This window comes from Erythrolamprus reginae, chromosome 2, assembly GCF_031021105.1.
Source record: "Erythrolamprus reginae isolate rEryReg1 chromosome 2, rEryReg1.hap1, whole genome shotgun sequence".
In the NCBI taxonomy this organism is placed as follows: Eukaryota; Metazoa; Chordata; class Lepidosauria; order Squamata; family Dipsadidae; genus Erythrolamprus; species Erythrolamprus reginae.
Window position 1 is genome coordinate 311,075,463 of NC_091951.1, and position 25,595 is coordinate 311,101,057.

General features: G+C 36.9%; 1 protein-coding gene across 6 annotated transcripts in view; it reads right to left on the reverse strand.

Annotated features, from left to right (window-relative positions):
• XRCC4 (X-ray repair cross complementing 4) overlaps window positions 1-25,595 on the reverse strand; it is a 99,943-nt gene that overhangs the window by 51,388 nt on the left and 22,960 nt on the right. For 5 of the 6 annotated variants that reach the window (XM_070743073.1, XM_070743072.1, XM_070743071.1 and 2 more), the window contains 3 exons: window positions 8,528-8,694; window positions 6,890-7,042; window positions 1,755-1,855 (listed from right to left, as the gene is read on the reverse strand). In XM_070743073.1, coding sequence (XP_070599174.1) covers window positions 1,755-1,855; window positions 6,890-7,042; window positions 8,528-8,694 — 421 coding nt within the window. Of the gene's footprint in view, window positions 1-1,749; window positions 1,856-6,889; window positions 7,043-8,527; window positions 8,695-25,595 lie in introns of all 6 variants that reach the window. The other variant, XM_070743075.1, reaches the window with a different exon arrangement.

Consider the following 25,595-nt stretch of genomic DNA (forward strand, 5'->3'; position numbering starts at 1 on the left):
TAAATGTTATGGGGGGAAATGACCAAAAAAAGTAGGATAAAGTACTCTTTGCAAATCAAAGATCTGAGGATAATTTTGCCAAAGACATCTGTAACAGCCCAGTCTGAGCAACAATATATGTAAACAAAATAAACCAGCTTCCCAGAGGTACAATACTTTGCCAAAGAAAGCAGAGTCAGGTAAAAGTTATAAACAGCTAAGAGACCTATAAACATTACACTCTAATTTGTTTTGAACACATGAGAGAGCACAATGATTTACAAAGAGTCTTGCAATTTAAGTTACCCACACATTGAGAGTCTGTTTCAAATCTACTTAGGACCAAATGTCAGAGCCCTGACATTGCTTCAACATTATTTATAGGCTTAAGAATTAATGTGAGAGCAATTTCTCTTGCAAGCTGCTAAGGAGACTTCATTTATGTTCCCCTCCCCCCCTCCCCTAAAAAATAACTATGTTCTTGATAATTTCCTTCATTGAAAGACTGGTTCTTATGAGGGACCTTGGGGTATCAATTCATGATTCAGAAAGGTGGTTCTTGACTTTTGACCATTTGTTCAGTAACCATTCAAAGTTACAACTGCTGAATGGAAAGACTTACAACTCATGCAGGAAGTTACGGCTGTTGCTGTAAACAAAATTCAGCACTTGGCAGGCAGCCTGCCTGCACTAGCTGTGTGTCTCTGTGTGTGTCTGTGTGTGTGTGGTGGGGATAGTTGCTGCAACTACCTGAGAAGACGGAGTGGCTGTGGGTTTTGCCTCCCAGGGACAAGTCCATCCCTGGGGGGGGGGGGGTTATTGACCCCCTCAGAGAGGGTCCGCAACTTGGGCATCCTCCTCAATCCACAGCTAACGTTAGAGCAGCATCTTTCAGCTGTGGCGATGAGGGCGTTTGCCCAGGTCCGCCTGGTGCACCAGTTGCGGCCCTATCTGGACAGGGAGTCATTGCTCACAGTCACTCATGCCCTCATCACCTCAAGATTCGACTACTGCAATGCTATCTATATGGGGCTACCTTTCAAAAGTGTTCGGAAACTTCAGATCATGCAGAATGCGGATGCGAGAGAAGTCATGGGCTTCCCTAGGTACGCCATGTTTCATCAACACTCCACGGCTTGCACTGGCTGCCGATCAGTTTCCGGTCACATTTCAAAGTGTTGGTTATGACATATAAAGCCTTACATGGCACCGGACCAGACTACCTCTGGGACCGCCTTCTGCTGCACGAATCCCAGAGACCGATATGGTTCCACAGAGTTGGCCTTCTCTGGATCCTGTCGACTAAGCAATGCCGTCTGGCAGGACCCAGGGGAAGAGCCACCCACAATGCAAGCATTGGAAAGATGAGCTTTCAATTTCTGGTGCATGTATGTGCACTGGTCACCTGGTCTTCTGGTTTCTGGCACTCATGCATGCACAAAAACCAACTGGCTGGTGTGTATGCATGCTCCGGAAACCAGAAGATCATCTTCCTGGTGTGCACATGAGCACTGTGTGGCTGCTTTTCCTGTTTCAAAACTCCTGCACATATGAAGACCAGCTGGCTAGTGCTGGAACACAGAAGGGGTAATGGCTTTTATGCCCGGAGAAATGATTCTGTGTGCCACTTCAGCACATTTGCTTCTGAATATTTTGATTTTTAAAGCACTGAAATGAAATTATTATATTAACTTATAATAAGGAACATGACAGTTGGAATCAATTAAAATGGATGGTTGTAATCACATCAATGTAAACAACTTGGTCTACCTTACTTGACTCTGTTGTCAGTTGTATTAAATTTTCACTTTCTTCATCAGTGCTTCCTTCATAATTTTCTTTTTCAACTGTACTTTTTGAAGCAATTACTGTGTCCCTAGAAAAATACAAAACTCCATCAAAATGCATCAGTATTGTAGAACATATGGAGGTCATAAACAGACAAGAAAGGGACAAAATGCCTTAATAGAAAAAATGAATGTTTTTAATTAATCTTACTTTTTAATGTTGGGTAACATTTGTAATAGTAAATTATTTTAGAAACTACATTTCTTGTTGCAATGGTGAGGATTAAAAATAGACAAAAGAGATTTGTGTCATTCCCACCATTCTGACATTCAAGAAACTATTGAAGGTCCTTTTGTCAGGTGTTGCATACAAATTTTTTCCATCACAAACGGTGTCAAGGAAGGGTGTGTGTTGGCACCAACCTTGTTCAGCATAATAATAATAATAATAATTTATTAGATTTGTTTTCAGCCATGCTGTCAGATGCCTTTCAGACAGTTCCTTGGGAGTTAGCCTGAGATACAGGACTGATGGGAAACTGTTCAATCTGCAAAGACTCCAGGCTGTCACCAAGATAAAGGAGACTGTGCTATGTGACCTCCTCTTTGCTGATGACTGTGCCCTGAATGCTGGATCAGAGCATGGAAATGCAAACCAGTGTGGCATACGACAACTTTGGTCTCCTTATCAACATAAAGGCTTATAAAATTTATGTATGGTATGCTAGTGTGTATGACTGGTTTTTAACTTGTGGTGTTCTTAAAATTAATTTAATATTGGATTTGTCTTGTATTGCTGTTGCTGTGAGCCGCCCCGAGTCTGCGGAGAGGGGCGGCATACAAATCTGATTAAACTGAAACTGAAACTGAAAGAAGACTAAGTGATATGTCAGCCAGCTCCGAAAACCAAATACCAAGAGCCCAACATCACAGTAAAGGGACAAAAGCTACAAGCATTGGACCAGTTTACATACCTTGGCAGAACCCTCTCCTGTGCAGTGAGAATTGACATTGAGATCAACTGCAGAATCGCCAAGGCAAACTCTACATTTGGCAAACTAATGACCAATATGTGGAACCAATGTGGAATAAGCCTTGCTACAAAACTCATAGTCTACCGAGCAGTAGTGCTAACTACCCTGTTGTATGCCAATGAAACTTGGACTGTATACACAGGAGACATTCTAGGCAATTGAACCATTTTCACATGACCTGCCCCAGCCAAATTCTGAGGATCCAATAGCAGGATAAAGTGTCTGACACTGAGGTCATCTCCAGAACAAGCCTACCATCATTTCCCACCATGCTGATGAAAGCCCAGATATGCTGGGCAGGCCATGTTGCAAGAATGCCAGACCATCGCATCTCTAAACAACTCCTCTATGGTAAGCTGTCTAAAAGAAAGCGATCACATGGGGGACAAAGGAAGTGATACAAAGACATGTTGAAAGCCTCCTTCAAGTCCCTCAACATCAACACCACCTCCTGGGAAACCTTGGCACAAGATCGACCAACATGGCGCATGCTAATCCACCAAGGCTGCCAGATATCTGAGGCCAGAAGAACATTCATAGCAGAAGAGAAGCGAGCAATTTGCAAAGCCAGAGCTGCAAATACTGCGACAATGGTGCCCACTCAAGTCTGCCCAACATGTGGCAGAACATTTCGTGCCCGTAGAGGCCTTACCAGCCACCTGCAGATACACCATGTATATCCCACAACCCATTAGATATCAAGGTCCTCTTCAAACACAATGGAGAAACATTATACAAAGTGTTTGTAGAACCTTCCTTTTGTCTTTCTATTTGTTTTGATTCATGTTGAATTCTTCTTTTGAATATTGGCTCTTCAGATCAGATGTATCATCTACCCTCCTTCCTTCCTTCCTTCCTTCCTTCCTTCCTTCCCTCTTCCTTCCTCCTACCTACCTACCTTCCTACCTAGCTATTCACCTAGCTATCTACCCAGCTACCTACCTTAGTTGTAGGTCAGAGTTGAGGGTAGGAGAAGAGTCTATAAAATAAATAAATGAAAGGAACAGAGAACACACATTTTATAAAGAGTGAACTTTTCACTCTTTTTCCTTTCAAATTAATTATATTTTCCACATTCTATTTTCTTTTCCTTAATCTCCGGCTTAAATTTTACAAAAATCTTTAATAGCTGTTGTCCCACTGCCAATGTGAGACATTCAAAACTGTGAAAGTCAATGTTAGTCCCATTTGTCTAAATGTTACCACTAATGTTGACAGATGCTGGTTCTCATTAAACTTTTAATATCTTATCTATGACACTGTTGTATGCTTTATTCCCAATTTATGGCACAGCAAAACTCTGTATATAACATTTCTATAATATTAAATCAAACTTTGCAGTCATTCAGTGCCTTGGGGAAAAAGTTACTATATGCTAAGCTTTTGGTGCATGCCAAATATATTCTAACATGAAAGATTAACCAGTGAGATAAAGTATTTTCCAATAACTAAATTCTATAGAGATGATGCTAGGGTAATGTTATCAGGGATCTTATTATATAAATTCTCATATTATATATTTAAATAGAAATAAAAGCAAAGCAAGGTAGGTACGTTAATCATAAAAATGTCATATTAAAATATACCCCAAGGTCACAAACATGTGCAGCTTCTATAAAGCATAGCTTATAAGGATGCATTGTAAAAATTATCTCCAGAAATGTTTTCAATTATATATATTAACGTCATTGTATGTTGAAGTCAATGTAATAATAAAAACAAATATAAATAGAAGAAATGAAGTGGTCTACTTGTTAAATAGTATGTTTATTTAAATCCTATTTATATATTTAAATTCAAAAATTTTGTCCCAAGGCAAGACTTAATCAAAGTTGATCCACGGACATAATTTTATCTGAGTAAATATTATGTATATATTGTATATATTAAGTCAGTGGAGTTTAGGTAATTATGTGACTATTTTATTGGCAACAACCAGTGGTTGGTTCTTACCAGTGCGGTCGACAGTGCTGCACTGGTAGGAACCCACTGATGATGCAATTTTCAGCAAATTTTTTAATGGTAGAGTTCACTTTTTGAATAGTAAGAACTGTGTCATTGGAGGGGGGGGGGTTTGTCAGAATTTTAGAGATGCTTGGGTGGGGCATGGCCAAAAAAAGGTTGGGAACCACTGGTCTAGCTGTATTGTACCGATGGGAAAGAAGGATCCTTCTAGCCACGCCTTTCTTTCATACCAGAATAGAGGGGGCCATTTTCCACATGCCCACTTTCCAAAACCTCATAAGAGAGCCATTCACAATTGACAAGGCCATGTGCACTTTGGGCAAAAGGCATCTGCGGCCTCAGAAAGATGGCATGCCTCATGAGCAGTGGCAGGAGGAAGATAGCAAAGGTCATTTGGAGCTAGCAAGGCCAGCAAATCCAGAGTGACAATGCCTGCAGGATTAGTGAGATCAGGGCAACTCGAAGGGCAAAGATAGGGTAAGAGAAGGGGTGGGCCCCAGGCTAAAGGGCTAAATGGCAGCAAGGTAGTGCGTAGGCTAGCACCAGTGGCGTTAGCACCTGCGTGCACCCGCAATCGGCACTTCCCCGGACCTACACCTGCTCTGCCCCGCAGCAAGCACTGCCTTCCCCCACCGCAAGCCCTTCTCCAACCGCAAGCCCCTCGCTCGCCTTTCACGCTAGCTCCCCACCACCACCCATGCTCACGCCGGCTCCCACCACCACCCGCACTCACATGGGTTCCCCCCATTGCCTGTGCTCATGCCAGCTCTTCTCCACCGCCCACGCTGGCGCTGTTCACCCGAGAGCGACAGGCGAGACTCTTGTACTACCACCCCACCGCAAGCGCTGCTGCCGTTCGCCCCAAGAGTGAGAGGCGAGTGGGGCAAACAGAGGCGAATGGTGTTAAGTGGGCGGTGGGGGGCAAGCAGCAGTGGGCAGCGGTGAGCGGGCACTTACCGCTTTGCCAATTTCTGGGTTCTTTTTGCTTCTGCGCATGCGCAAAAATGAAAAAAACCCTGAAAAGCGTGCTCGCATGCTCATGCAAGAATCAGCTTCTGCACATGCTCCCGCAGGGGGGGGGGAGTGAGGGTGCACTCCTGGCCCATTCCAGTAGGGCCGGGAAGGGTAGCCCATCACTGGGTGAGAGGAACATAGGTAGATGGAGGAGCTTGCAGTCTTAAGTGTGGGCCAGCTGCCAAGCGCCTAAAATTTTAATCAAATGACTTCAGGGATGCTGCAATGGCTGAAACATCAGGGACCAGACATATCTACCACTTGTTAAGCACTGTCATAGCTTCAAAAGGTCACTGAATGAATGGTTCAACCCACAAACTATTTGTATTTATTCCATTTATAGGTGTGTATTGACCTCTGGGTGACTCTTATCATATTCCTAAAAGATGGAGAATGCAGATGTAATTACAAGGAACATCTTAAATACTTTCAAAATGATTTCATGAGTGTTACAAATAAACTGCAAATCACAATTTCGGCTTGGGAAACAGTTTACAGCATGGTCCTAATATCATTAGCATTATAATACTATCCTTACTGAAAGCTCTGCACATTTAGTAGTTTGATATTTTTTTAATTATATATGAATACAGAGGGGCTTTATCTGAAAGCCATCTGTTTTCTTTCAGCTGGAAACAAATCTTTACATCTTATTAAGAAAAATGACCACTTTTAGGCCCCATTGTTAGGTTCAATGGCATCAACACAAGCTGTATTTTTTTTAAATAATGAATTTACAGGGAATAAACTTTATCTTCAATTAGTATGCTCTAGTAGTGACAGACCCATAAATAGATCCTTTGCAAGAGAAAACAGTTTATAGATTTCATTTCTTGTTAACTAATTATTTCATTTAAAAAATAAATGCACTTTAAGAAATAAATTAAACATATTAAATTATTAAATAGACTGCTTCAAATATATGCTACAATGCACCATTGCCATTCATGAGAATGCTGAATTGCCAAAGTTCTTCTATAGAACTATATATATTACTTCATTTCAAGGACACAAAGTCCCTGAACTTTGAAGACTGCACAAGATAAAGAACAGAGCTACATCTATTTCATGCATGATGTTTACTTAGTGGAAGGAAAGTAATAAATATACCCTGCTCGTGCAGTTTCCAATACTGTTTCTTCAACTTCTTTTAAATGTTTCTGTAAACTTCTTATCTTTGCTTTCTTTTCATTGAGGACCAAGACAAATCGCTTATAAAGGTCAGTTTCCAGTTCTTCTTTCGCTTCAACACATTTTTGTAATCTTAAAAATAAATGCCTCTGTTAATTGCATAATAAAGAATAAGAGTTTTTTGTTTTGTTTTTTAAAAACACAACCAAAAATATATTGCTGATCTTCTTGAGAAGCTTAAATCAAAGTCATTGAGTATGGCAGAAATGATGACAGTGAATAGAAGCACAACTATACCAGAAACAATATTTTGATTATGATTTCATTATAGACACAAATATGTACCTTTATTGATTTTACATTTGGGAGAGATAATTAATTTAATAGAATATTAAAGATACATGCTAAATCTTGTATTTTATGAAAAAATCTGAAAATATTCAGGCTCATACTGAATGCTGTCAATTATTTGCACAATGGATATTGCTAGCAGGCTTCCTGAAAGCAAGGCATCATCTTCTAGCATCTTGTTTGCTGCAACAATATTTTTTGAACCCTCTGTGTCCCAGTGGGTTGATAGAAAGCATCCTGAGAGCTAGTTTGCCTGACAGTAAATGAATTTGGGATTAAATTCGCCAGTGATAGCAGCTGTTTTATAAATAGGTCATTTTGTTAGTACTGCCACATATGTATCAGGACCGCATGGACTCTTGTTCTGCTGTACAGTCTCATTAACTCTCATTAACTAGAAAATCAAAGTATGGCCAAACTTTCCAGAAGTGAAATAATTTGTCATGTTATTAAACGAGCACTAAAACCTTGCATTTGCATATAATAATTGCAAGTTGTTACTGCTGTTGGTGCTGTAGTCACTAAAACATCTGTCTACAATAGGAACTAAATATATCTAATATATATATGTGTGTGTGTGTGTATTACATCACAATTCTACATGCATAATCCTATAAGTAAATGCAAAATGTAGTGTGGAATTTGAATACTATCATGGGATTTGGTTCTTAAGTCTTCCAATTTAAAAGCACATTTCTTCTTGGACATTAAATAACTAAATCCATTTAAAACGTTTATTTATATCAAATATATTTGAGTCCTTGCATGTCAAAATATTGAAAAACATGGCTTTTACAGCTTTATCTATAAAATAACTTCACAAATGACAAATAATCCTATGATGTGAATATTCAATACCTAATAAATAACTCAACTAATTTAAATGCAAATGACTGGGTGTCATTACTACGGAGACCAATTTGGTAAATCTTGCTAGAAACATTAGAGGTACTAATCAACTACCTGAAGGACACCTGTACATAAATTAAGTTTTAATCAGTTGGGGGAGTGGTGAGAAAGCCTAGAAATGATAAAAATTCCAGCGAGTATCAATATATCAATAAATATCTCTGTATGCTTCTGTGTTTTCACTGGTGGATCTAATCCAACAAAAGTCATATCCAACTGATTTAAATTAACTTTAAATCAGCTCCATTAATCCCTGGTTTAGTAAATAAGCATTATATTCACATAATAAAAAGTAGGATGGAATCAGAAGAAAGTAAAAAACAAAACAAAACCTATGAATATTATTTTTCAACTTACTGCTCTTGCATGTCATCCAGATCAGTCAGTAGCCTTTGATTCTCTTTTTGTAGGTGATCATTTTTGGCATGTAGTTCTTTTACACAATCTAGGCAATAGGTAATCAACTCTCTAATGACTTCAGATGACTTTGTAACTTTTTGTAAAATCAACGATCCAAGTCTAAACTAGGACAAAGGAAAGTAAACATTATTTGAATATAAAAGTCCCTGAAGTTCATTTGTATAGCCACCTTACAAGACAAAAGGAGGCGGAATGCACTGAACATTTATCTGATTATTTCTTCTAATTACCTATGTATCAGTACTGTTTTTTAACTTAGGCGAGGGGGGGGGATTGTTAGTGCACTTCGTCATTTAAAAACATCTATAACTGACATTAAAAATTGAAAGCTTTGTTGATATCAGATGGATTCTTAGAATACAAGAAAATATATTAGATTTATTTTCAATGGAAGTTTAACTGCACAACTAATCAATCAGTCGACAAAACACAATTTCAATCTTTCTGACTGTTGTATTTTTGTGCTTCATTGCTAATAACGTCAATGTATGTTTACAGACAATGTTTAAATTTCATTCATTTCATTCTAATTCTCCTAATTTCCTCCCAACTTTCCACGGTTCCATGATTTTATCAAAACTAATTAGAAGACACATAAAAATGCTTCAACAAAAAATGAAATCCAATAAAGAAAACTATGGTATGCCTGTTTACAACCATAAGCAGCTACAATTTTATACATACTTCACTAATGCAAATATTATTTAAATACTTATGTATTTCTAATACATTTACACAATGATCTTATTTTAACTTATTGTACCCTCTATGAACAAATCCTATATGTCATTGTATTTGCCTATACCCTTGATGGCGAACTTGTGTGCCATATGTGGCATGTGAAGCCATTTCTGAAGTTACACGACGCACTGCCCTATGTCAGCTCCAGCATGCATGTGTGCGCGGTCCAGCTGATTTTCGGCTTTCCAGAGGGTGGGGAAAGGTCATTTTTGCCTTCCCCAGACTTCAGGAAAGCCTCCGTAGCCTGTGGATAGCAAAAAATAACCCAACAACCTAACCGGAAGTTTGGAAATGAATTTCCAGTTGGACAATTGGATCATTTTTCACTCTCCCCAGGCTTCAAGAGGCTTTCCTAATGCCTGGGAAAGGTGAAAAATGGCCTAACCGGAAATTCATTTCCAAAGTTCTGGTTGGGCCATTTTTCGCTCCCCCCCAGGCTTCAAGAGGCTTTCTTGAAACCTGGAGAAGGTGAAAAATGGCCCAATGGCCCAATGGCAAGTTCAGAAACAAACTTCCAATAGGCCTGTTGAGTCTTTTTTTTTTGCCATCCACAGGCTCTGGAGGCTTTCCTAAAGCCTGGGGAAGGTGACCCTGCCCTCCGGAAGGCCGAATATCAGCTGGAATCTGTTTTTTGCCATCCACAGGCTCAGGAGGCTTAAGTGAGCCCTGCAAGTATGCACGCAGGGGGGAGAGGGATTGTGTGCGGATGCATGGAGACACTCATTGCATTATGAGTGAGGGCACAAGCACATGTGCTATTGTGCATGTGTACGCCCTTTTGGCACCCATCACTGGCCTACTAGACTAAGGCAAAATATGCAAGTTCCTAAACAATTCACTAAAAATATTTTGTCATCATGGTCAATAGGACTACTGTATTTTCATTCTTATTACATTTGGTTTTCTTAATATTGGCTCATTTTCAAAACTGAAGTCCAAAATCATCCCTAGCTAAATGTAACTAACAAATCACTTTTAAGTCACACATAACACACAAAAAAAATACTGATATAGTCAGGAATTTTACAAAGCAAAATTGGATTACAATATGTGGATTGTATTTAACAGCTATGATACCGGCAACCTCATCTCATAGCTTCATTTGACCAAAAGGCCTAGGAGTTATTCTTCTACCTAGAAATATTTTTCAGAATATTTTTGTCCTTAAATACAGTTATTGGCAGAAAATCTTTTTACTGTCTTCTTTCTGTTTTGTCATCTGTTTACATAATAAACTTGGGATTTAACAAGCACGTTTCTAATTAACCAGGAATAACATTAAGCAGTCTATCAGTTTAGCCAGAATAACAAAGTGAAGTTAAACAATAGCAGAAGGAAAAACTTCCCTCCTTCCTGTGATAAGAAAGAGATTGTGTGTTATAAGGACGCAGAGTTCACTTCTCATAACCCAAATCTAATTAGATTTGTCCTCAATATGGGTCAGCAACATATCACAAAAAGAAAAACAGGTGATATTGATAACATTTCACCAAAACACAGATATAGCCATAGAAAGTATACACTTTAAATTTACCATCCAGCCTCTTTACTTTTTTTCTAAGTAGTTTTAGTTGGCAACATACAATAGTTTGGCTTCCAACTGCTCCATCTACAGTATATCCTTTTCCCTGCCAAAAAAAATTCTTAGTCCTGATAAAGTTATTTATTTTATGCTATTAGACTTCATGACCAAAGTCTTTTCCTCATTTACTGATCGGTGTCTGTTGGTTACCCTTCTCAATGTGGGCTTTCTATTCTGACTGCCATGGCTATAGACACATTTAATACATTAACACCCGCGATTGCTTTTAAAATCCTCTGAACCAGCAATTGTCACAATAACTTGTATCACAAAATTCTACAAATTATATTACATACATTAGCAGGCCAAACTTCTCCCACCCCCAATTCCTCCAGATATAGGAAAGCTGAAAGTGGCAGTCCCAGCAAAATCAAAGGGCGCCTAGTAGGAGAAGAATTAAACACTGTTAATAAATCAAAAGAAGGCACAGATTTTTCACTCAGGCTTAAAGGCAGAATGAGCATGAGATACTTGAATCATTTCATTCAAATACAAAGTTTCCATCCAGTTGGGACTAAGTGTATTTCCCATACACATTTCTGTTAGGTCGGAGCTAGTAGAGCAGAGGTCTTCAAACTTGGCAACTTTAAAACTTGTGCTGGCTGGAGAATTCTGGAAGTTGAAGTCCACAACTCGTAATGTTGCCAAGTTTGAAAACTTCTGTAGTAGAGTTTCCCAGTTCTGGTGAGAGTGGATGCTTCCCCTCTTTTCCATCATCGCAGAGTAAATGGGAAATGCTGACAAAGCTTAGCTGAATCCAAAGTCTAACATTGCAATGATGAAAAATATCATATATTTTAATGCCATTCTTAATATTACATTTTATCATGCCATTTTCCCACACTTTGTACCTATCATGCCATTTACTTTTGATAAGCAATACTTATGTAAAGCATAGAAAAAGAGAAAGAAGTTGTAAGCCAAATAAAATATAGGTAAGAAGATAAATATGGTAAGAAAAAGATTTATAATTAAAATTAATTTGCAATAAAAACTATCTTATATCTCTCCACACTTTTCATTTTCAAACCATGCTTGCTTCTGTCATGTTTATACATCACTTCATGCATCACCCTTTGTTCTTTAAATTTTTCACATTCTTTTTTAAGGAATTTGTTTAACATACAACTTTTTTTGTCTTGTATTACCTCTTCCTTCATTTCTTTTGCAATTCAAAATTTCATTCTCTCCAGACGCTCTAACCACCCCAACCTGTTTATTTTGTGTTGGCCACTCATATAAGTGAAATATCAAAAGATATATTACCCAAAGAATACTCTCTGATGGTATCAGCTTTATCCCCTATATGCTTTTGCAAATTTACTAATTTCTGGAAAGTGCTGGAAGGAAGATTTGGTTCTAACCTGGTCTCGTTTTATGGAAATGAGGGATGGAAATTTCTTTTGCCAAATTCAAAATTTGGCATTTATTTCTAGACTAATGATCCTTGACCTTGCTCAGCTATTTGGGTCTTGACAACAGAAGTGCACTTCCTTTTCTTTTTATACTACCAGACTGATTAAATGTTCTAGAGAACTTGAAAGCTTGCAGACTCTTTTGAAACATGTAGATTCTTGCTAAATTAGATTTTAATCCTTTTGCGTCATTTATTTACTGTTAAAATGTTAGCCTTTAAATGACTTAGATGACCATCATCCAATGCCAAGAGTATTTTTTAAAAAAAATAAAATGGATCCAGATAAATAAGAGGACTTTTGCTGCAGAACTATAGTTTTTCATATCTATAGATATCTGTAACGCTCTCCTGAAAATGAAGAGCTGCTTTGGAATGGAATTTTATGCAGCATTTTCTGTTCATAGTTTTCTAGAACCAAATCAATATATTGTGAAAAACACAATGTTAAATATTTAAGTTCATATTTAAGCAAATATATAATGTTAGATTTTATATAACTTGTAGTTATATTATTTATTTATTTATTTATTTATTTATTTGTTTGTTTGTTTGTTTGTTTGTTTATTTATTTATTTATTGGATTTGTATACTGCCCCTCTCCGAGGAGTGGGGGCAGTTCACAACATATCAAAGAAAACATAACAATACAGTACATCTGGATCCAATTAATGTAATTAAAAAATCTAAAAGTTCTAATATAATTTAAGTTCTAATATAATAAGCCGCCCTGAGTCTACGGATAATAATTAAAAATATCCATTACCATTCACTCCGTGAATATACTTATGTTTGATAAATATGTTAAGAACATACTGAAATTTTATTCAGTAAAAGTTTTCTTCTGATTGATGATTTTTGAGTGTGTACATAATAAGAATATTTTTAGAGTGTTATTTATTTGTTAGATTGATTTATATACCTACTTATCTTATAACTCATAATTCTAGATGGCTGAAAAACAACCCCAAAAATATGCAGAATCTCTCATCATCCCCCCCAAAAATATATCTTATGCTTCAGCTACTCTACTGGGCTCTAGCCTTACTCGGCTCTGATATTGGTAGAAAAATCCAGTTCTTCTTTCTGGAAAGCTAGGAGACTAGGCGCCTGTCTCAACTTAAGGGTAAAGGTGTTCCAATTGTCAATATGATTAATTAAAATATTTATATTCAATAGAATTTACATGATAGTGTACATCAGAGGTGGGTTCTAACTTACCTTGCTGCCGGTTCGCTTCCGGTTCACAAGACACTATGTGGCAGCAACCTGTGAGCATATGTGTGCTTCATGAGCGCATGCATTTGCAGTGCTGAAAAATCCAAAAATAACCCCCCCTTAAAACCCCAAAATGGCAATGCATGTGCAATGCTGGGAACTCAGCTTCTGTACATGCACAGAAGAAAAAAACCAGAAAAATACACCCCCTCCCCAAAAAAATAAGTCTATGGACCGGCACCAACAGAACTGGTTCCATGACATCATCATGACATCAACAGCAGTTTGCTACCGGTTTTATAGAACTGTTGCAAACTGGGAGTAATCCACCTCTGGTGCACATGTATTCAAATGTTATGATACTGAAACTCCATAAAACAATAAATGAATTTATGATTTTTTCATGGATAAAAGTAAATGAAAAATAAATAATGCAATATTTAAATTACTAAAGAAAACTATTGCAATTTATGCATAGTTTTTCCACCTAGCTCAACAGGTCTTCAAATTCCTTCTAGATTTGAATCTCAGCAACAAGTTTGTACATTTCACAAGTTAATTTATATGTAGCACCCCTATTTTTTCCATATAGATAGATCCTTTAAAAATCTTTCAATTCTCCATCCTAATTTACTTCTCAGTTTGACCTCCCAAATGCCAGTTGCTCATGTTGGATTAGTAGATTAAGACATTATAACTGATATTGATCATATGATTTAATGCCTAAGTGCTTTGATTTTTCCCTATCTTCTTGCATAGTTAAATTCTATGTGGCAACTCCCTCAGAGTGGTAATTTGAATGAAAATATTGTCCAACCTGGATGAAAGATTAGGGAAAATGAAGGGCACAGTAATCTTGTTTACTAAATTAATAACTCAAGCATTGTCATGTCAATACAAAGCATGTTCTTCTACTCTGCAAGTAAACATTTACTCAGTAGAAAATAGAAATATTTCACATTGAAAGGGGAGGAAATCCTGGCAATTACAAAAATATTAATCTTAAAAACAATTGGATTGTAACAGCTGAGCGAAGAGTAAGAAATGGACTTATTGAAATAATTTTAGCTAAAGTTATAGACAGTTAAACAGTTTGTTCCCCATTTCTATTTCTTCATCATAAAACAATTTTTTTATTCCAATGATGAAAAACCAGATCTGAATACAATAGCTTCACATTACTTTTAAATACAAAAGCCACTTTTCAAAATATTTTTTCCTAAAACTACCAGATGTATAACTTTCTCAAAGCCATCCTTAGCTTCTCCCTTACCCACATCATAAGCATCTTTACTGGAAGCCAAGAGCTGATTCATACATGCAAGTACACATACTTAATTTCTCACAGCCTTCTTTGAAAAATGTCATGCTTGAAATGAATCAGTATAAAAGTTCCTTCTAACTTTTGTTCAATTTGTGGCAGTAGTTTTTCTAAACAGATGTTACCAAGGTACTTTTGGGAAGTATAAAATCCACAAGACTATTTAACATCACTGAATAGTAATTCTGTGAAAATCCCTGTCTTCCCCACAAGGACGTTGTACACTACCTAGAACCCTCTCATTTTATATCACTACTGCGAACAGCAGAAAACCGTCCTCTGTTATAATCCCTTCCTTCAGGCAAAACATTTCAGGAAAATAAGGGAAAAATATGCATTACACTGTAGACAAAACCTTAATCAGTATATCAAACCCTTCCTTAAGCTCTGGAAATGTTAGACATAAAAACTAACAGCATTCAGTGCAATAAATTAATTCCTTTGAATACTCAAAAATTCTGACCCTATTAAAAACCAGAACATGAACTCACAATCTAGCAGGATACATGCTTGTAAGCCAACATTATCAGTATTTCCATAAATGTCACTGTTCAGTTTAAATGAAATAGCGATATTTAGCAGTGAATAATATAAATAATAAGCCTGCTGTCCAATGTCTAACTCTTAACAGTCATTGAAAACAAAAGACCAATTCAAGCATGGAATGGTATCACTCACCACTCAGACTATGAACATGGACGTCAGCTATAAAAGACTTGAAAGCATTTTGAACTGGTAACATTTCAGAGGATGGATATGTTTATAATGCCTAACCATTAGGCAGCAGCCACCAAAAAACTCTGATGTCAAAGACCCCTTAAATTTGTGTGTGTGCAAGTTGAATTACAACATCTGTGCCAAGATTAACAAATGTGACCCTCAAGAGGCCATTATTTCATTGATTTACTTACTGGGGGCTTAACCTAAAATGTCTTTTGTATATATTTGAGACAAATTGTTTCCAAACTTTCCTAGGTCTTTCAGGAAATGCACTTTCCCCCCCTTTTACATGCATACAGTGAGAATTTTTCAAAAGAGCCATTTTAAGTTAGTTTGCACAGTATTTTAGACCATGCAATAATTTTTATTAGACTGGCTGTATTGACAGCATTGATATATACAATCTCAGTATTCATTTCTTTAACTGCAAGTTTGAGTATAAACTGCTTCAGAAACCATGCAATCAAAATTGCTTCTTATATTGCATGATTTCCTTCATTGTAATAAAACTATTTATTAAATGTGATGCCTGTCCAAGACTACATCTTTTTTGCCCCATAACTATAAGCTGAGATATGCAGATATCAGCCCTATTTAGCTTAACAATATTCTGAATAAACATGAGATTTATATATTTATTCATTAGATTTATATTCTGCCTCCCTGATCTTTCCTTACAACTCCTTAGTCCCTTCCCCACTTCTCAACAGCACTTACTTACTGCCAACATTAAACATGTGAATTTCTCCATTGATTTTGGTTGTAAGAAGACAGCAGGAAGTTGACTTGCCTAATGAACATGAATTAACAACAGAAATCTGGACTGCAGAGTCTGCCATGATTAAGTGAAACCACTGAGCTTTATGACCCTATCGCTTAGTGATGGAAATTCCAGTTCAAATTATTGTTGTAAATTGAGGACAATGTATACATAGGGCTTATTCCCTAATTAGGACATGCAGGATTGCAAACTTATCTGCAATACAAAGTATTAAAACCAAGTTACCACATTTTAAATTCCACCAAAACCACATAAAAGCATCATTCTCAGATTCAAGGAGTTATCCTAGTAACAAGACTTAAGTCATAAGTTCAGAGAAGCCATTGAAAAATATTTATTTTATTTTATTTATTTATTTTGTCCAATATATATTGAAGAGGATAGACATGAAGTATTATATACTGTATAAAGAAAAGATATAAAAGTAGAGGAGAAGATATATGAAAGGAAGAAAAGATACTGTATATGATATATGGGATAAGGAGAGACAATTGGACAGGGGATGAAAGGCAGGCTAGTGCACTTATGTACACCCCTTGCTGACCTCTTAGGAACCTGGAGAGGTCAATCGTAGATAGTCTAAGGGAGAAATGTTGGGGGTTAGTTCCACATTCATCTTTTTCTCAATAAAAAAACTATTCTGAGATAAATTTCTAAAAAAATTTTTTTAACAAAATATATATTTAAAATGTTAACTGACCTAATGTGATAAATAAATTACTACATATTAGTCCAAGGAAAGTACTCAGTATTGTGTTTCCTGGGATACTGCTTTGCAATATTAATTACAATCAAGAATACTCAAGAGATTTGGCCCACAAATTAAGTGTTCTGTCAACATATTGAATCACTTCCACAATAAAAGCTGGGATAAACTCATCATTGTCAACACATAAAGCTACATTTCTGAATAGAATCTTAAGAGCTTGTTCTACATGATCATATGATTATAGTCGATGGCTGTGGAAGCACCAAAATCTTTATAGTTTTATGTCAGCAGCACTAGGTAGGGAAAGTATAAATGATCTACTATGATGTCATACTTACAAGTGATAAAACAGAACCAGGTTGGGATTTCATGTTAATTCATTTTTCAGTTCTGCAAGGTACAGAAGCCTTGCAAGTTTACCAATATCCTTTGGAATTTGAGTGGGGAAAGTGGACTCAACACATTTACTGAATTCAGATCCAACTTGATCCAGTGGCCTGGGCTTGTATTTAACTGATACTGTTTCTCATGTGCCAAGATTTTCCCAACTGATTATTAGCAGCAGAGGCCTTCAGACAATGATTCAACTTTGGTAAGTCATTGGTAACTCTTTGAAAAAGGGAGTTAACAAAAAAAAAATCCAACAATAGCCAAATATTAACTGGAAGCTATACAGATACTAAGTCCCAATTTGTGTTGCAGTATAGCATAAAGGAAGATTAGTTGTGATAAGGCAGAAGGCTTCAGAGAAATTAGGTGTGAGAAACATTTGCTCTAGGAAGAGTTTCAAGGAAATTGGTTTGTGATATCTGTGGGAAAAGGAAGAACTCAAAGACATGTTTGAAGTTATGTTATTTTTGTGTATCACTTGACATGTACGTGTAATTATCCCCATTTCCTTATGTTCCCAAATAAAAAGAGGTACATGGCTCTATACCGTGTTACTTCACCAGAGAGAGAATGTGTCCAAGTCTTCTTTCTAGGATTCGCGTTCGTGAGTGATCCCACACGGCTGGGTTGCACTTAGTCCCATTGAAGACATTGTCTTCATCAGGGACTTTGGCAGCATCCACAAATTTGGCCCATTTAATCATAAGAAGCTGGCAGCAATTTGCTTTTAGAGAACGGTTGACACATGTGCAATGTAACTCTAAGAGAACAACTCAAACCTTTAACTGGTCATAATTACCTCTCCTACTGTATTCTGAATCTTAGAAAAAAATTGTGTGGCAAGCTGCTTTCCCAAATGGGAATATTTATGCATGGGTGAATGTGTTCAGCCGACAGTCAAATACCACATTATACGGTTCTTCCAGATTTCAGGAGCACCTTTCTTGAAGATGGAAAAGGATCATGCATCTGACTGGCTCAGAAAAGTGGTGCCTGGTGTAATCTCTGTTTAGAATGCCTTGTGTGAGCATACTATACTTGTTAAAGCAGAATAATTTAACCCTTTATTAAATTATCTATTCTCAATGGTCAACAAACCACTCTCACTTTCATTTTGTGATCATGCCAGAAAGTAATTATTTTTAATTTGAATTGACTCCTAATTTTTTTTAAAAAAAAATCCATTCCTGCATGTGTACTATTTCCCCATGTGTTACAAAGGCTTAATGTCAGGGACCTTAAAAGGAAGTACAGTATAATAATACCAGTTTCCCTTTTTGTTACTAATACAATATGATAATGATATCATAAATAGTTAATGAAATAAAAACAAATACTTTGAGACACATGCAGACAAACCAAAGTAAAAGCAATTCTCTGATACATGCGACTTTCATATTCATAGAGTTTACAAATTTAATACGTAGGTTCTCTCAGTTTCCACAGCAATACACAGTCTGTTTACTAAACATTACAATCTAAGAACGTTTAAGCCTTTTCCCCCCTTCAGATAGAAGCCAAAAGCTAACACAAAAGGCTAAATGCATGAGGAATTAGAGAGTTCCAAAATGAACTTCAGCCAATCCCACAGATTTTTAGGACAAAAAAACTGAACTACAGCTGTTTTAATTTAATGTAGGTTATTCCTTAGCATACACCCATTATTATTTTCCTACTTTTAAAAAAATGGAAGAAACATTTATATGGATTTCCCTCAATGAAGAGAAAGTCAATTTTAAAATATAAAAACATATAGCATAAAGTAGATTTTTTAAAAATTCTGCTACTCGGTTGAAAAATTCTGGTTTGTGAAGAGCAACAGAAGCAGTTGTTCAATCAATTTGGAGGAGGAAATGAAAACAAAGATTTTTATTGGGCTCAGCCTGTTTGACAAATGTGTCACACATTTCAGCTCAAATAACTGTCTTGGGGTTTAGCCTTGATTCTACTTTAACAAGCAGCACAATGCTATACTACAGAGCAAGATACAGGGCCTGGACCTTTGTTATAATAAGGCACATGGTTCTTTCTGTTTGTGTTTAAAACTGTCACAATCCTTTACTGTCTTTCTTTTTCTTTCTTTCTTTCTTTCTTTCTTTCTTTCTTTCTTTCTTTCTTTCTTTCTTTCTTTCTTTATTTATTTATTTATTTATTTATTTATTTATTTATTTATTTATTTATTTATTTATTTATTTATTTATTTATTTATTTATTTATTTATTTATTGGATTTGTATACCGCCCCTCTCCATAGACTCGGGGCGGCTAACAACAGTAATAAAAAACATCATGTAAATCCAATACTAAAAACAACTAAAAAACCCTTATTATAAAACTAAACATCCATACAAACAAACATACCATGCATAAATTGTAAAGGCCTAGGGGGAAAGAATGTCTCAATTCCCCAATGCCTGACGGCAGAGGTGGGTTTTAAGGAGCTTACGAAAGGCAAGGAGGGTGGGGGCAATTCTAATCTCTGGGAGGAGTTGATTCCAGAGGGCCGGGGCCGCCACAGAGAAGGGTTTTCCCCTGGGCCCCGCCAAGCGACATTGTTTTGTTGACGGGACCCGGAGAAGGCCCATTCTGTGGGACCTAACCGGTCGCTGGGATTCGTGCGGCAGAAGGCGGTCTCGTAGATACCCTGGTCCGGTGCCATGAAGGGCTTTATAGGTGATGACCAACACTTTGAATTGTGACCGGAAACCAATAGATTTAATTAATAAATAAATAATTTGCATTGTGCATTCCACCCTGTGCTTCATTTTTGGGAAAGCCCATGATAGCTCTCGCAGCTATCTTTACCAATTATAGCAATTAAATGTCATGCTTTTTTTTCTTTTGGTCTTCTGTTTCCCACTGTTGATAAGATTCACCTGGCTTGGATCTATGCAATCCAGTTGATGGCCACAAGTCTTTCCCCCAAGGCTACACATGCCATTCGCCAAATCATGCACAGTTTTGGACAGCATTGTGAGAAGGGCATACATGATCTGGACAACAGAACACGTCATTTGGAGAAAGATGGGTGTGGCTTTCTAGTGTGGTATCAAAAAATCTCAGAAAACTCCCAAATCATTGTAAGAAGAGCATGCTTAGCATCGTGAAGAAGGCCTGATATAACCAGCATCTGCCTTACATAGGACCAAGCTGAGCATGCCTTATGGGAGGTAGAAGACAGTGAATGTCAAATGGGCCCTGTGAAGCACAGGGTGGAATGCACAATGCAAATTATTTATTTATTTATTAAATCTATTGGCTACACATCTTACCATGGGTTAACAACTCTGGGTCCAAAGACAGGCTACAAAAATGGTGGAAGGACTTAAGCATAAAATTTATCAGGAAAGACTTAATGAACTCAATCTGTATAGTCTGGAGGACAGAAGGGAAAGGGGGGACATGATTGAAATATTTAAATGCGTTAAAGGGTTAAATAAGGTTCAGGAGGGAAGTGTTTTTAATAGGAAAGTGAACACAAGAACAAGGGGGCACAACTGGAGGTTAGTTGGGGGAAAGATCAGAAGCTACACCCAGTGAAGGTCTACCAAAATGTTTACTACCACACTGTGGGTGTGGCTTATGCAGGATGCCCTGCATTTTCTTTCAACATCTTTCAGTGCAAATTGGGTGCTCTAGAGTAGAGCTCAATTTTCGCTACCCCACTGCGTTCCCCCCATGTCCGGGCAGTAGCCCATCCCTGCTTACAATATTAAAAAGATAAAACTATACAAATAAAATACTATTTTAAAAAAAACATTACAGAACCCTAGATAATGGACAGGAAAGGCAGAAGTAGCATGAGAAGGCCGGAAGTGGGATTTGTTGTTAATCTTTCAATCACCTTTAATGTAAAATCCCCCCACCTTTGGATCTCCAAACCAACTGGCAGAGCTTGGTCTTTAAGGTCTTCTGGGCAGCAACAATGTCACCCAGGTCACTAAGAGTGGACATATAGAGTAGCATCCATGTATACCTCAATCCATGGTGACAGATGATCTCACCCAGCAGCTTCAAAGAGATGTTTCAAAAGGAGTGAAGAGAGTACGAGCCCTGAGGCACACCACAAAATAACAGTGGGCTGGATCTTTTCCTATTAACATCAATTGGGACTGGCCTTAGACAATATTGTATGATTCTGCATACAACATATACTAATAACTTACATTACAAAAATGAAATTGAAACCTTATTCTACTGGGGGGTTTTATTGCCATCCTTAAGAAAATATTGTATCCTGAGAGAATTTGCCTTCTCAGGCTATAAGTCTTACATTATCAGGGGGAAACCGAAAACAAATACAGTATGTCATTTTCTAGACAAAAAATTGAAATCTAATAAACATTTTAATCATAAGTGTAGCCTCAACTGTTCTGCATTTAGTAAGCACATATTTATTTATTTATTTAATTGGATTTGTATGCCACCCGTCTCCGAGGACTTTTTACTAAATTAGATGAACTATGTACAAATTTAGACCATCTTATTTGTTCATATTTTCTATTTTTGCAATACCATCCTGAAGGTTATCTACTGGAAGAGAATACTATTGTGTGATATTATTGAGGGACTTGTTTTAAAAAACAAAGACCAAGGCAAAATCATAATGAAAAATGCAAAGGCGACAAATATTGTCCTAACTTTAACTTAAAACTACATCCAGTTCTCATGTGTATCTACAACAGTGAAAGCCCATCTTACTTTCCACAAATTGTTTCTTGTTACTGCTTTTAAATCTATAGTTTACCATCATGTCAGAGCTGTAAATATTTTTTATACTGAACTGTTCCTCGTTCAGTAAGGTCAAACACAGTTCAAAAGATTTCTACTCTTATTAATAGTAAATATAAAAAGAAATGTGCTATAATAAAAATGTTTCCCATAGAAAGCTACCATGTATATCTGTGCAATTAATGAAAGTTGCACATATTATATTCTATACTATCAGATATAAATTTGAATATGTGAATTACAGCAACTATGCATTATTTTCTTTAATAATAAAATGATTGGCCAAGGACCTTTGTCAATTAAGATTTTTTTTCCACATATAACCCAATCTGTAACTCTCTCTACATGGGGCTACCTTTGAAGAGTGTTCGGAAACTTTAGATCGTGCAAAATGCAGCTGCGAGAGCAATCATGGGCTTCCCCAGGTATGCCCATGTCACACCAAGACTCCGCAGTCTGCATTGGTTGCCGATCAGTTTCCGGTCACAATTCAAAGTGTTGGTTATGACCTATAAAGCCCTTCTTGGCATCGGACCAGAATATCTCCAAGACCGCCTTCTGCCGCACGAATCCCAGCGACCAGTTAGGTCCCACAGAGTTGGCCTTCTCCGGGTCCTGTCAACAAAACAATGTTGTCTGACAGGACCCAGGGGAAGAGCCTTCTCTGTGGCGGCTCTGACTCTCCGGAACCAACTCCCCCCGGAGATTAGAATTGCCCCCACCCTCCTTGCCTTTCGCAAACTCCTTAAAACCCACCTCTGTCGTCAGGCATGTGGAAATTGATTCCCCTGGGCGGTTTCCACTTTACTTATGGTTTGCATGAGATGTATGATTGTTTTTTACACTAATGGTTTTAAATTGTTTTTAACTATTGGATTTGTACTCTTTTCTGGTTGTGAGCCGCCCTGAGTCTTCGGAGAGGGGCGGCATACAAATCTAATAAATAAATAAACAAATCAATAATTGATTAAAAAGTCTTTATTTTAATAGTCATTTTCAACTTGAGAGGTATCCTTTGTGTGGTAGAGGAGATTTTAGCCAGGCATTTTTCTGTTCTCACTTGCACAGAAAAAGCATAATGAAGGTTGTGAGAAATGAAGAGATGAACGAAGACTAGCATTAAATCTATATAGCACTCAAGGAAACAACTGCTTTTTAAAAAAATTCCTCAAGTGTGTTAATGCTTTAACATTTTCCAAGCTTTAAAAACTGACATAAGTTAAATCCTTTTTTGCTTTAAATGTCTTTAGCAGACTCACATTGTCCTCTACGAAGTGATTAGGTGAAGTCTGAACAAGCATATATTTTATTTTCATTTTGGTACTGTACTTAGTACATACTTCTTCTCTTTGCTATCCTAGGAGGTGGCCTTGATGAAAGTCCATTGTTCCCAAAACTAAACACATGTGTTTCCAGATAGCACAAATAGACTGCAATTTGATGAACATATGCAGCATTGGAACAATGCCAAAAAGCAAACCTTTGTGTTAAAATGTTATAGAAATACTGTCTGGCATGTCTGATTTTAATTACATGGCAATTAAAATCCACAAGCTTTCAATATCCCTGTCATGGTTTTCATCACTATTCTAAAAGCAGCACTATTCCTAAAGGTCAAAGTGCAAACTGTAGTACAAAAAATATGATTCATGTAAAGTTGGGAAAAATACAGATCTTCCTCTGGTTGTATATGACTATGATTTTTTTTTCCCCTAGTTATGATCAAGCATTTTAAAATGATTACGTAACAAGGAAAACAATGCCTTCATATTTTCTTTTTGTTTAGATTTTGGCTCTTTAATTCTACAGTAAAAATAAATGCCTGAGCAGTCATAATATTATACCAAGGCTATGACCTAACTTTGCCAGCACTGTGTCATGAAAGTCTTAGCAAGAGTCAAACATGGGTGAAGAGAGGTGGGGTGAGGAGGATCAGATGTAGGAATGCAACAATAAAATCAGAGAACATCAATACTAAATGACAACATATTAACACCAGAGTTCATAAAAACTTAATCATCTACATCCATTCCACAGGTGATAATAGTCATGCACCAGCATGTTTGTTGTGCATCAAGCATGAAGCAAGGCTACACATACCGGTATTCCCTTTACCTTATTAATGCCTGCATGTACATCAAACGTCGAGAACTATGGCCCCTTTATGACTTGTGGACCTCAACTTCCAGGCTGGCATAGTAATTATGGCAGTTGAATTCCACAAGTCATAAAAGAGCCATAGTTCCCCATCCCCAATGTATATGAACAGAAGACTTTTCTGACATCTTCTGCTTCTCATAAGAACCCAGCTCAAGAAGGGGATGAACAAATCCCAGAAATTAGAGCTCTCAGTCTCTTCATAACGACTCTCAGGCTTTCTCAATTAACCATTTAAATGCTTATATTTAAATCTAAACAACATTTGTATCATTTTCCTGTTAGCTGCTATGAAACAAGTCAAAAATAGTAATTATTTCCACTTTATTTTATACATTTTCATGAAAAGTATGAATCAGGTTTTCTAGTTTAAATTCCATATATCCAGAGTGACAAATATTTAGCAATATTTGGCATGGAAATACTTTTTCCATGCCAGGTAAGTTGGGATGCTAGAACCATTTTTAAACATAAATCTAACACAGAAGCTGTTATCAAAAGGCTCACCCAATGCTAAAAAGGAGGCTAGGTTTCATAGTTAAGAATCACTGATGGGAGATAACATTCTAAACAATTTAAATAAATGTAAAATGCATCCCTTCGTAAGATTTTGCTTCTGCACATGTGTAGGAAGCAAAAAAGACCAAAAATTAAAGGAAAAAGGACTGACAGCGGAGTGATTGCACGCAAATTGCAACATCAGGCGGCTGCTACTAGTGCACAGTTGCCTACCACACCAGTAGCAATCTATCACTGCCTAAAACCCATCATTAATGCAGCCCCACCCTGCTGGCAATTAGTCCTACCCCATCCCCATATGCCTGTTTAAGGAGCCGCTACTCAAATCTGAATCAATAAATGTGTGTCTTCTGTCACACAATCATCCTTCCATAATATTAACTATAATAAATTGAAAATGAAGGGTAATCTATTCAAGAAAAATGAGCACCAATTTTTCAAAAGAAATGAATCTGATGGAAATTTTTGGCTTTAGAGATCCAGCAGTAGTAACTTTTAAATACAATATAAAATTTAGTGGTGGTTGTTCTTTTTGTATATCATGACATTACCGTTAAGTACAAATTAATTGAACTAATTCAGCTCCTAATTACTTCAAAATACAAATACAGTATTCATAACTTAAAGAATTGTTTATATTATATGTACCTTAGAATCTAAAATCCGTATCTGCTAATATATAATCATGTATTTCATGATTTCAAAACTTTTGAGAAAGATAAA